This window comes from Empidonax traillii, unplaced genomic scaffold (genome assembly GCF_003031625.1).
Source record: "Empidonax traillii isolate 1590-97213 ecotype Southwest subspecies unplaced genomic scaffold, ASM303162v1 scaffold667:size605846, whole genome shotgun sequence".
NCBI classification, from domain to species: domain Eukaryota; kingdom Metazoa; phylum Chordata; class Aves; order Passeriformes; family Tyrannidae; genus Empidonax; species Empidonax traillii.
This window is the reverse complement of record NW_020955860.1, coordinates 188,708-202,546: the sequence shown is the minus strand read 5'-3', so window position 1 is coordinate 202,546 and position 13,839 is coordinate 188,708. Positions and strand designations below refer to the sequence as shown.

General features: G+C 36.8%; 1 protein-coding gene across 4 annotated transcripts in view; it reads left to right on the top strand.

Annotated features, from left to right (window-relative positions):
* The window catches only part of RGS20 (regulator of G protein signaling 20), a 19,756-nt gene extending 9,865 nt beyond the window's left edge, over positions 1-9,891 (top strand). For 3 of the 4 annotated variants that reach the window (XM_027899440.1, XM_027899439.1, XM_027899437.1), the window contains exons 2-5: positions 2,488-2,636; positions 6,253-6,339; positions 7,151-7,385; positions 8,700-9,891. In XM_027899440.1, the coding sequence (XP_027755241.1) occupies positions 2,491-2,636; positions 6,253-6,339; positions 7,151-7,385; positions 8,700-8,888 (657 nt within the window). In that variant the 5' untranslated portion in view covers positions 2,488-2,490 and the 3' untranslated portion in view covers positions 8,889-9,891. Of the gene's footprint in view, positions 1-2,096; positions 2,257-2,487; positions 2,637-6,252; positions 6,340-7,150; positions 7,386-8,699 lie in introns of those variants that run through there. The other variant, XM_027899438.1, reaches the window with a different exon arrangement.
* Positions 9,892-13,839: the final 3,948 nt, after the last annotated feature.

The window sequence follows — 13,839 nt, the reverse complement described above, 5'->3', positions numbered from 1 at the left end:
GGCAATCCATCTACGTCCTGAGGACCTCACTGCCACCGTCCAAGCGTGCTTGGCCCCGGCAGATGAACCTCAGGATTAAAGGGTGGGCTCAGTTCCGCGCACACTGTGTCTCACCTAAAAAATCCAATGCGCAGGCTGGAAGGTGGAAAGACCTTCCCCGGTTCTTCGTTCGCGAAGAGACTGGCCATACATACATACATGATTCAGAAGTGAAACAAAGACATGATGCTGCTGGGCAGTTTTTGCCATGCAGGTACTTACATATTCTGCTCTTTCATTAAGGATGTCAAAGAAAATTCCAAATAACCACCTGAAATGGTAACAATGGATCCAGAAAGATCTCTTGAATTAAGTCACGATGGAATGAGGCAGGGAGGAAGAATATATTCTTCCTATTTTCCCCATCCTATACTTTTCTCCTTGGGAAAAAGCAGACAATAGGAACAAAATTTTCTACTCGGATCACTATCTGCTCAATTGAAATATGGATTAGAGATATGAATGAGTGACCTATCTACATAAAACATCTCAAGAGTGTATGGATTAGGCTATACAAACAGCACATCTGAATCCAAGCTACATTTTTCTAATCAATAATTAATATTTACTGTCCAAAACAGCTGGAAATAGTGTTAGATATATTATTCTTCCAATAATGCTTTATTATACTATCACTTCTGAACTGAAATTGTGAAAATGCTCTATTTAAAAAAGTATAGGTATCTGGAAGGAAATTAACACTTAAGAGATTCATTCTATTCCTGTGAATCTGAAACTCTGAAGAAATTTGAATCTACAAATTCATTCTACATTTCACACTTATTCTTCCACATTTTGAAACGAGAAAGGTTGGCAGGGGGGAACTATGTTCTTTTTCTGATTTTCTATTTCTGGTCATTCAGGTATTGCTTGTCAGTTAGGTCTACAGAGTTTCAAAATGGGTTATAATTTCTATCTGTGTATGGGTTATGATTTCTATCTGTACTGTTGTTCTTGTATTTTATTCCTCCTTCAAAACAGGTGCATCTTCTGCTCACCATGTCATGCATTTGTCTCTTGGGAGAGTGGGTGGTTCTCACAAATACAAAAACTGCTAAGCTCTGTAAGACAGAAAGAAATTCAACATTAAAAAAAAAAAAATCCAGTAGCCGAAGTGCAGTAAAATGTAATGCTGCACTCAGATAAAATAACCTCCTTTCTTCTCCTGACACTTCTGTTGAGTACATGACAACGTCTGTACATTCCCCCTCAAGTTGCAACAACAGTATTTCCCAAACCTGGTTGAACATCTTAGAAAGGAAGGCAACTTCTAAACCCCCAGTATTCATTTCATTAGATTTAAGTCTGATATTAAATTATCAATTTAAAAAAGAACTCAAAATTTGTAGCAGCTAATTTTAATTCCCCTACAACTGTCATGGCCTAAAAAGAAGGTTTAGCAACCTGAAACAAACCTACACACAAAGGGATCTCGTGACATAGGAGCATGACTAGTTATGTATTCAAAAGTCAAATACAAATAAAATGAAAAAAGACTCATTTTTGTACAAGCTGGCATTTCATCTATAAAAGACATCTGTCACTTACATATGGCACAATCCTCAGCATAATAGGGAGAGCATTATTAAGAGCTGTAGAGCAAATATGAAGCTCAAAGATAGGTCAGAAAGGGACAGGGACTTTAAGGGGACTTCATCAACACCAATTCTCTGCATAATCTGCAAAATGCAGGCTCCAAAAAGGTTTCCTAGAACAGCGCAAAAAAAAAACCCAAACAGTGCATCCATCAAAAATTGTTTCACACTGTCTTCAGTTGGGGGTCAACCAAAATACTGTAATTATTATCATCTAGTTGTGTGTTTTCTCCTCATGTTCACAGAAGCACTTGACTCCTCCTTGAGAAAAAACTGGTTTTAAAAGCTGTGGTAGTCAGACCTACAATGGACAAGTGAGCACTGGCACTACCCCCTTTGCTACAAGGGCAACCAGCAGGTTTGAAACATCTTCAGTACCCAACAAAGACCAGATTTTCAGGAAAGCTCAGGTGTTTATTCAAGCGTCATTAAGTCTGTGCCCTGGCTAATCAAATGTAAGAAAAAGAGTGGAAAAAAAAAAAAAAGAAAAAAAGAGGCCCTAACTCCCTCTATTCTGTAACATTTGCTTTAGGATTTGCCTTAAAGTCAAAACCTCATGAAACACTTTTCAACTCCTAGGCTTATATACCACTGTGACAAGAGCTCTTCAAGACCCTCCCCGGTATGTTTTGCTCTCTGCATCACCACTCCCATCTCATTGTATTCCCACCCATATGCAGAATTCACCAGCCCTTTGCCTTCCCCCTCAGCACTTAAATGAGTGAATCTTCCAAAGGATTCAACACCTTTGTAGCTGTGGCCTTCTGCACTTCTTGGTAAGACTTCTAAAGCAAACAAAAGGAAAAAAAAAAAAAGAGATTTCTTACTTCCCCCTTCTTTTGCTGTCTTGCAGCCCATGGGATCAGAGAGGACGGAGATGCGCAAACGGCAGATGTCTACAACCCAGGACACCCCAGGTGCTGCACAGGCTCAGCTCAGCACAGGAAATCGAGGGTCCAATGCCTGCTGCTTTTGTTGGTGCTGTTGCTGCAGCTGTTCATGGTAACCCCTCTCCTTAAAACCTCTGGGGAACAGAATTGCAGGGAAGGAACACATAGCTAGTATATAGGACAACAGAAGCCAAATGAAACACCTGTGTAATTCTGCAAATCTGGGACTGTGCACAACCTTCTACTTCAGTCTACTCTTTCTTTGCCCTGCCATTGAAATTACAGACTTTTAAGAAAATATTTGCCAATATTTGTTGCCAATACTGTGCAATGGAAGGTGTGTTTTGTGCAGGACCAGTTCTCCTCAGCATTGAGATTCACCAAGGCTTCCACTAAAAACTGAAAGCAATACTAGAACGTATCACAGTTTTAGATTTAGGACTCAACACTGAGGGTGTTAAATGGAGATAGTGGACGGTGGAAGAATTTGTAGGTCAGAAAATGAATAACCAGGTGCCCAGCACTGTTCTTTTCCCCCCTGAAGGCAACTGGATCTGTTGTCATTAATTAGTGCTGCCAACTCATGGCACCTGCAACTCATATGAAGATAATCCTTGGAGTCAGAGACCTTAAACATTGTGTGTACTTGCTGAAAATGAGCAGTAAAGCAGAAATAATTCTGAAGAACTCCCATTACAGGGTGTTAAGGAAGAAAATCTATCAGGGAATCAAAGCAAAAAAAGGAGAAGTAATCACTTGATTCCTTAAATTAATGATGTGTTCACCTTCACTTTCTCACCACCTCCTCTAGATCCAAGTGATTTCATTCAAAACTGAAGTAAATCTTCCCATACTGTATCTGTATCTGCTTAATGGGTGAGACCAGAACTTGCATTGAAATAAAGAGTCTTAAACAGCCATAGGAGTTCAACTAAAACACTGACAGCAAGCAGAGTGCATCTTATAAACTCACCATCCACCACTCAACCACTTCAGAGCAAGCAAACCTGGCACTGAGGTGAAGAAGTCATAAATAGACTTAGAGCCCACGCTAGTAATCTATTCCACCAATTTTCCAATAGAACCTCGTGGCAAATGCTTTGGAGAATACCATTAGGTATTAGGCAAGGGAAGAGCAGGCTGATTGTTTTGGTACTCAGCTCAGCAGAAGCCAAGACAATGTAAACAATGAACAGTTTGAAGAATAAAAGGCTGCTTGGAGGGGTTTTTTACAAAATGCCCAGTACTCTGGCTTTGACACTAAAAAGCTTTTCAGCAGATGCTTAGGAGGTAAACTAAGGTAGAGTTCAAAAAGATATTAAGTACTGTGCCTGTGCAGGATCAGAGTTTGCTACCTTGAAGAATGACATCTATGTTAAAGCATCTCATACAAATTCCAGTGCCATCTCATCAGCTGTCCAGAGCAATTGCAAGTGGCTCAGTCCAGAGCCTCATTACACAAACATGTTTTTCCATAAAAGGAAAACATAATACACGTTTATCTAAGTCAGAGTACATAAAATCTGCATTTTACCTTTAAATTGTTGATAAAGTGCTTTTTTGACATTTTACCTGATATTTTCCAGAATGCTCATTTTCTGTGCACGTCACTATTCAAACAATTCAAAGAAAGCAATTTACTCTAGGGTGTGTGAAAGTACCCAAATTTCATGATGCTTTAAACTCCTATTTGCATTTCAGAATCATCTGGGAAACCAATACAGGCTCTGAAACAGAGCAGCTTGTTTTAGCTTTAAAATAATTCCCGATTCATTTTTTTTTGAGAACAATTGTTTTCTAGTAGCAAGAAATGCAAAACAAACCGTAATTAAGCTATTTATATTCCCTATTCATAGACCCCTTTCCTCAAAATAGCCCATGCACTTGGAACAGAAAAATTATGAATAAAAATAAAAATAACAGTCTAGATGAGTCATGCAGCTGAACATCCATTATTCAGCATACTCTTAATAGTAGATTTAGAATGAAGTTAAATGAGCTTCTCAGCTGGATGCTTAGAGACTGTGTTCATTCCTACAGCCAAAACTCAAGCCTCCAGCCTGTTACTCTTCCAGATCCTGAGAGGATGTAGTGTTGCACTAGTCTCTTTATTGTTTACATTTCTAGGGAAGGAACCTGCCCGTAAGTCATTTTCTGAGACATGTTGTGTTCTCTTAGGGAAGCTTTTGCTATTTCTTTTGTCTTTTTCCCCTTTTATGCATTATCCTATGAAGACTGTAATCCTTTCTGTTGGATCTGTTGGTTCCCCCCTCAATCCAAAAATAGCTCCGACAAGAATATTGCTGCTTGTCTGTGTGTGAGGAATACATAATGTATCACTTTACATATACAAAAAAGGCCAGTAAAAAGGGTAGTAAATGCCTGAGATCTACATAACCCAAAAGAATAGAGAACTAGGTTTACTACTTACTTTTTTCTAGAAAGGTAAATTCAAATAGTTCATTGGTTTGAATGTATGGTTCAGATGTTGCAAAAAAAAAAATCTGTTCACAATATCTGCTCTCCAATAGGAAACCTTTCCTACCTCTTCAGTGCATGGACTGCCCTGGCAAAGAAAAAAGCAGGTCTCTGCAAATTATGGACTAAGAGCAGGCAAAGCAGGAGAACGAGATACTCAGTAAAATAGTAAGGCTGCAAAGAAGACTTAGCCAAGAGTTTAGAAGGCAGAAAAATTAACTGGTTTAACAAAAAATCTCATTAGAAATAAATAAGACTCTTAAGGATTAAGGTAACAAAACTTAAAACATGAGCATGGATGAAAGGTAAGATACAAATGAAGAAATTAAGTTTGATATTTATCAAATTGTAACAACTGTTGCTTTATTTCAGCTGGAGGACACATTTCATATAAATTACAGGTTATATAATTCACTGGGACCTTTTCTTCTTGACATATTTTAAGCAGTTTTACAGATTATATGAATGTGTGTGTCTATGCACATGTATTTCTTACTAAGTTATGAAGACCTAAATATACTGGAATGTAGTCTCCATTCCCTAAAAAGGAATTCCCTAAAAACAAAATGTATTTTGTCAAATCCAGTTTCAAATGAAAAAGAATCATCTACAACTACAAAGCAAAACTTTTTTTTTTTTTTTTTTTTTTTTTTTTTTAGTAATGCTACAAACAAGTGCTTCCTATCAGACATACTCAAAACAACATTCAGCAATGATGGATTCACTCTTCGTGCTCCAGGCCTCACATTTTGAAGCACATACTAGAACTTTCTTAAAGCTGCAATCAATTACCACACAATCTGGCTGCATCTGTATCTTAACTCTGAAAGATGTTTACCTTTCCAACATCACACATAGAAGTCTCTAGCTTAGTTAAAACTTGTCTCCAGCTTCTGAACTCTGGCTTTTATAGCCATAGGGGCACAATGAGGACCAAGAATCTGATTTGGAGTGGTAATACCATGATCACATATCCATAGAATACCTCTAGTTGTAAGGGACCCATAAGGATCATCAGAAAGCTAGATATATGATCCCTCTGTAGAAAGTCTTTGTGATACAATATCAAACAGCATTCACCTACACTCAGGTTTGCCAGGTTTATACAACTGTAAAATTAAGGTCAGAGCTTAACTATGGCTAATGTGGCTGTCATTAGCTACTGTCCTTTTAGGTTTTTTTTTTTTTAATATCTGTGTTCAGAATTTTTCTCTACAAACTTGACTAAAATTTTGTTTGCTACCTTGCAGCCTTACTGTTAGAAATCAAGAAGAAGAGAGAGCAAGAACAACATCTCATGAACTACAAGCAGAGGGTATTCCAAACTGTGAGGAAAGGTATGGTCTTTATTAAGTGTTCTGTCAAGCTAAAATTAAACAAATCCAACAAACCATACTACGTAATTTCAGTAAATAAGCTGAAATACAAAAATACCTATTATCTACTTGTCATCTGTTTTTTACCTTCAAAGGTCTGATCTATAATATTTTACCTTGTTTATATGCAGGATGTAACGACATGTAACTACTCTTATAACACGACAGACCAAAGCCAACCCTTTTTTTCTGAAATAATGTGAAAACACATCCTGTTCCCACCCAGCAACTATGTAATGAGGTTAACTGGCAGTGCTCAGCCTTACAAACACAATAGAATAAAAAGGAGCTCAGATCCTCCCAAGAGTTAGGCAACAGTCTCTTCAGAATTGCTCAAACAGGTAAAATCACCTGCAAAATGGTAATATACAGCCATTACCTTTCATAGTGTTTAAATCATTGCTTCTTTATACAGATTTTCATTCAATTTTTAACAATTTTTAACAACAACAAGGATTATTAGGTACAGAAAAAAATGCGTAGCTGTTGCAGAGGTACTTCTTTGTTGCAATTACTTTAAGAAGTAAACTGCAATTTATGCATCAAAGCGCTGGGAATCATCTGCATCAGAGCTTTTGATAAGCTCACTTTCAAAAAACATCTTATAAATGTATTTACTAGAGTTGCACTTGGGTAGTTCCAGTGAGGAATCAGAGCTCCATGAACCTTATGATTTTGTTCCATCGTGATGGCAGACACCGCCTCCCAGCTGCAAATAGCTAGAGTAACAATCATTTATTTCTCTCTTCTTGTGCTCTTCTTCCTCCTCAAGCCCTGCTCCTACTCTCGAAGAAGTAAATGCCTGGGCTCAGTCATTTGACAAGTTGATGCTTACACCAGCTGGCAGAAATGCTTTTCGTGAATTTCTACGAACAGAATTCAGCGAGGAAAACATGCTTTTCTGGATGGCCTGTGAGGAACTAAAGCAAGAATCCAACAAAAGTGTCATTGAAGAAAAAGCAAGACTAATTTATGAAGATTATATTTCCATCCTTTCTCCAAAAGAGGTATACTACTTTTCTTAATATGTTCTTTGATGCTGCTTTGCACAGAAGTTCTAACTTGCTTATACCAATATATATATATTATATATATTATATATTATATATTATACCTATACCAATAGTCAGGGTGAACTTTTTCACACCCCCCAGTCCACTTCCATCAAGTAGGGATTTAGGGGAAGGAGGCACCCATCTCTGAGGTGAAATGGTCAAAACTACTTTCACTGGCTGGAAGAAAGCGCATCCTATGCTACCATGGCATGCTGACATGGAGTTTTCGGTTTGAGCCACAAACACACAGATGATCATGTTATCCTTGCTCAACCTAAATTTTATTTGTTGGACAAATCAGTTTCTTTTCTCATTGCACCAGGAAGGCGGTGTACGTGTCTCCAAAAGCACATTAACCACAAATAAATGTTATTTGCAAATCGCTCGAAGAGCAGCTCACAAAATATGCCATAGAACAACGACTTCCTGAAAATTTTCAAAACTACTCATCACTTTGCTGTTAGCAAATATGTCAAGTTTAAAAGACACCTCTGTTCAGTTTGAACTGCCAAGCAGGCTGGAATTTTAAACCTTTCAATATCCTTGCAAAACTGCAACTTAATTGTTTGTGGTGCAAGCTATACTTACGTACTTATAGAAAGGCTGTTTAAACCTAGTTAGGTTATTCTCATAATACTAATGTCTTTCTACAGACACTAGAGCCTTGTAGAAAAAAAAATTACATTACTTGTATGTTGTATGGAATTATTATATACCAATATATCAATTATATATATAAAAAATTATATATATATATATCAATTATATCAATTGATGTGAACCTGTGGTTCACATCAATACACCCTGCTTTTTAACAGGAATTTGATTAAGCAACAGCTTCCTGGGTTACATTTTCCGACTGCGTCATATTGCTTACTCCAAATTCAGCCTCTTTACAGCAGCACTAGCTCTCCAGGAAATGAACCTTCACAAAAAATTGCAAATCCTCTCTACTACAGAGCAGGAAGTCGGTCTGGAAATAACCTACTGGTCTCTAAGGCTTCAGTAATAATGGGATTGCAGGCAGTCTTGTTCAAATAAGGTACCTCGGTGAGGACATTTCTGTATCCTTACTCAAGATATTACTGCTTCCAAATTTTAACACGGTCAATTTTGCCTAAGTATATTTATCAGTTTTTACACTCTTGGAGGACACCAGCTGAAATGGCTAAAAAAGATCGCTTTTTCAGCCTATAAAAGAAACCTAAAACCTCACCTGTACTATTCACCACTATTATTTACATGACTTTCTATTTTAATACACAGGTCAGTCTGGACTCCAGAGTAAGAGAAGTGATTAACCGAAATATGCTGGAACCCTCACAACACACCTTTGATGACGCACAGCTTCAAATCTATACCTTAATGCACAGAGACTCTTACCCACGGTTTATGAACTCTGCTATTTATAAGGACTTGCTTCGGTCCTTATCTGAAAAACCCATTGAAGCATAGAATTTTTTTCTTAAATGTATTTATTTTAAAACAAATGGAACTCTGGGCTACACAAATCCACAGGGAATTTAGAATTAATCAGATATCTACCTGAAAATAACTCAGGCAAGTTTTACTACAGACTGAATTATTTAAATCCACACTGGCAGGCTCTGTCACAATCAGCTAAATACAGTTTCTGATCAAATTCAGCATTACTTTGCAAAACGGAATGAACACAATGAAGAGAAGATGTTGTTCAAAAAATGCAGTATTTTTTCAAACACAAAACACTATTCAGAATCAAAATTGTTACAATGTATGTTTGAGGTACAAATGCCAACTGAGCATGAAAACTAAAATTAATTTTTAAGTGGAGTGTTAGAACTGTCTTGAAAACCAAACCAGCTTCCCTATCTACACTGTGACCCAAGTAAAAATATTACTGTCAATATTGTGTTACTTACTCCAGGCAATGCCATCATACCTGGCATAGGTACACTCCACTTGTTTTGGTATAATTAACGTGTACACAGTGTGCTAATGGAAATCAGCACAGCAACCTCAAGTTTATTAAAGTTACTGGTTGAAATAATGCTGCCTATAAAAAAAAAAAATCTTTTGAAGGGTTATTATTTTACTACTAAAATCTGCTGAAAGCATTAAGTTCCTATTGTTGATGTTTATAAAGTTAAATTATTTACTTCAGAGGAAGATGTGTCTGGGCATTCAAATTCCAAAATAAAGCACAAGAATTGTCACATATTATTCTCTTCCCTCAGTAGGTATGTGTAAAATCCTTCACTATTCATACCCGTGAGGATGGCACCATCAGCCATCTTGGTTTTGTACATATTAAATTCTCCCATTACCTGACAGATCTTGTAAGGTTTCTGTTACACATGCACACACACAATTTAATTAATAAAAGCAGGAAGCTTGAACTGTTGTATTCTGACATAGCACTATTTCAGACTGACAGCACTAGCTCTATCCAGTAATAAACCATGTTCAATTACTGGTATCTCTAAAGCGTTACACTTGATTTCTTGTCATATCTCTAAACCATTAATCACAGGAAATATCAGGAAGAAAGTAAGTTGAATCCACATAATCTCTGTGTAGGTCTGTAATTCTAATATATTCTTTTAAATTACAAGATTCACTACAATTCCACTATATTAAACTCTGGATTTTATAGTGGATTTCCACTGAATTGCATTTTTTAAAATATTTATTTAAATGACACCAAATGGCACATATAGTTATGAAATTATATACATGAAACAGAAAAAAAAATACCCCTAGAAAGGGAGAACCAGACAGGCACAGTTCAATGATGTGTACTGCAGCCCTTCCAAAACCTACGCTTTGCCTAATTCCAGCACTATGGGAAGTACAAAATGGGGACTTTCTCTAAAAAAATAGAAATGAGAATAACATAATAGTACTTGAGAGATCAATTTAATTTTTTCTTCAATACACTTGGCAAGAGACATATTCTCCCCTTACTGCATTTGCACTATTAAACAAATTAATGATGAGATATTTCATCACACAGCATCACAGGAGAAGACCCAACACGTGGTAAGTTAACAGTATTATGGACCAGTTCAAGGCCAGGTTGGATGGGGAACTGAGCAACCTGGTCAGTGGGAGGTGTCCCTGCCCATGACAGGGGGGTTAAGTTCCATTACCACCCAAATCAGTCTATGATTCCATGAACAGTTTTCATCATCTCCTTCCAACAATATAACACTATTCAATATGTCAGCACAAAAAAGTAAACAAAAAAAAAAAAACCTAGAGAGAGCAAATCAAAGTGGTTTTGCCCTCTGCAGCACAACTAAATTAGGAGGAAATCCTTCCACATATAGCAACTTAAGACATAGTTCAGTTAGTGTTTGCCACTGCTTAACCTAGCAACACTGGTTATCTCAGATGAATTTTTATTAAATGCATCCAAAGCACTATCAGTACAATTTCAGTTTACATGAAGTATTAAATGATAAGTAGTAACTTCAACAAAACAAACTAGATCTCTTCATGAGGAGTTTGCAGTTGAACTCATGATGCTGTACTTGTCTAATCAGGGTGGGTAAGATTGCTCTAAAACTCTAAGTTGACAAATTAAGTTTAACTAGGTCAAATTCGGCTTGTTGGAAAGATGATATGCCTAGATAACAAAAACTTCAAAGCATGTCATCTCATGAAATGGAGGACTTAATTTCTTTTTAAGTTATTTCTCTTCCCTGCAAAGATATTTCATTAAAAGCTGAAAGACAGACCAAACACTCACACTTCATATCAAACAGTAAATTCTATTATTCTGTAAGAAAAAGAAAAAAGACACAATGAAATCAGAGGAGAGAGAAACCTATAATGGCTTGGGCAGTTCTACGGTTAACATTAAATTATTACAATAAAGTAATAATTTCTAAGCTTATTTTTTATGTGCCACAACTTCTAGCAATTAAAATTCTCCAATTTTCATTTTACTTCTGCATTACAATATATTGACATTTGCAATTTGTGTTTTACCTGAAGTATCTTAACAAACTTAATGCTGCGCTTCAGGCTTAGGCTTGTACCCAACCCCAGTGGTTGGGTATGCAGATTCCTAGATATCCTGAGAGAATCTCCTAAAAACCCAAACAACACACTCCCCTAAATATCTTGCTATTTTGAGGTTGGTTAATGCTTGATTGAATTGAAGTCATGGAGGTGGGAAGAGGAGGGGGAAGAGGAAAACAAAAAACCCTCCCACACAGAAGATAGGTTTTTAACTACATTTCATTCCTGTTACTTGCTCATGATGCACAAAGTTCTCAGGGCAAAAGTGAGGTGCACTGAAAAGGAAAAGTTACCATAGACAAGCTGTTACATGAATAGCAGGAAAAAATCATCAAATTGACATATTATTCATAATTAATCAGGAAAGAAATTATCACAAAATCAATTTATCCTAGCTTGAAATTGAGCACGGTTGGTTTGCCTTGGCATTTATCTAACTGCAGGATATCATTAAGCTCTAACAACTTTCCAGTCCACTGGCATTTTTCCTTCAATGTCTGCACATCATAAAGCAGTAACTCCCACAGAACACGCATACTGTTAAAGATTGCTCTTTTCACCAGCCTGCTAAGCACTATTAAAATTGCATGGGCTTCTTCAGCCAACATATTGTGCTTTACAGTGACCTTTAAATTCCAAAGTCATTAGCACAATATAAGTGAAGGAAAAAAACCCCATATATGTAGGTACTCGGAAGGGTTTTACTATATAGTTAGATTAAAATTTATCACAGCAGCATCATGTACTTATGCAGTTCCTTATTACAAAGCATATCTGAAAAAAAGAGGAAGTGGTAAGAAAGACTGTCACAATGTGAAGTAAATTTTTAACAACTTTGCTCTAAGCAGTACTTAGGAGCACATGTCTTCTGCCATAAAAGGTGTGAGTATTGTTACAATGACATTAATGAAAGATTTTCTATACTAATGTTATAACTAAATTAATCCCAAACCTTTTAAAATAGTAAACCAGTTCAAGATTAGTGATGATGTAGCAAAACAGAAGCTAATATATAGCTGCATGATATTGTACTTAGAGAGGTGAAACTCCTCAGGTTGTTTATACAAATGACTGTTATTTCAAGATCTATTTCCAAAGGCATGTCCCTGAAAGGTAATACAACCACATTTTGCAGAACAAAGACTTCACATTTATGAATTTCAGTTCTGCCCAGGCTAGTATGGGTTGTAAGTTTCAATTTAAAATTCACATATGTGACCACAAGTGGAATCCTGCACCCTGGATAAAAACTAGGTACTTCCTTTGCAATGCTTGAAAAGTGCAATTGGGCTGTAGTTCAAAAAGAACCAGTCAGTACAAAGTATGTTAAAACCCATACTTTCTCCTGAATGAGATAACACAATATGTGAGGAAATGTCTTCTAATATGGGATACAGAAGTTGTGTTTTCTGAGCAAAATCCTCTAGCCTTGCTTACAGAAGACAGCCAGTTGGAGAAAAGAGACACGGACCCAGTCCCATCTCTGCCATCCTTCTCCTATATATCCTTCAGACTTTGCACCCTCTCCGATAGAGAAGGGCAACTTCAGACAGCTGGGAAAACTGCTGAACAGAGGTGCATCCAAAGCTCACTTTTAGAGAGTTTTAATTTTGGATTTAGGTAACCAAAATAAAGCATAAATAGAATAGATGTATTGTTGGATCTAGTTCTTGGAATTCATCTTTTGCTGGGCGAAAGAAACTGTTCTTTTTACCTTGGGGACAGAAGAGGGAAGGGTACAGGCTACTGCTCAGCCATAAACTAACATTAGGTGAAACCACATTTTATTTCAACTCCTTCTTGGACACACCTACCTCACAGACAGCGCTACCACAGTTGTAGTTGCTTTAATAAAGTCCAGATATAACTTGGTGAGTACAAAAAGACAATTATTACATCTTCTCAAAAGATATTTTTCGCACGTGTCACAATCAGGCACAAAGATTAAAGGACACGTAGCGTGAGGAAAGTTAGGCAAACCCACCTGTGCCTGCCCTGTGTATATGTGTTGTGAACAGCTGTGAAAATTCAGGTCTACTTGGCACCCAATTTGCAATAATTTTTAACACAATTTTTTGGACTTGTTCCTTTAGAAAGGTCCCCAAATAAAGCATTCAATAATTGATAGTAAATGTTTGTAGTCTTAAACAACTTTTAAAAAAAATCAGTTGTGCATCTCAGGAAGTAAGTCTGCCAAAGGACCTACACACAGGCTAAAAATAGACTCATGCTCTTGGTAGAAAAAAATAGTGTTTTCTGAAGGTCATGAATATAAGTTGAGTTAAAATGTTTATACATAAAAAGCTATGCAAGAAATTTTAAATGCTGAGCAATTTTCTGCCTGGAAAAAGGTTTATAACAAAACTTCTTCTATTTCAATCATTTTCCCCTCACCAGA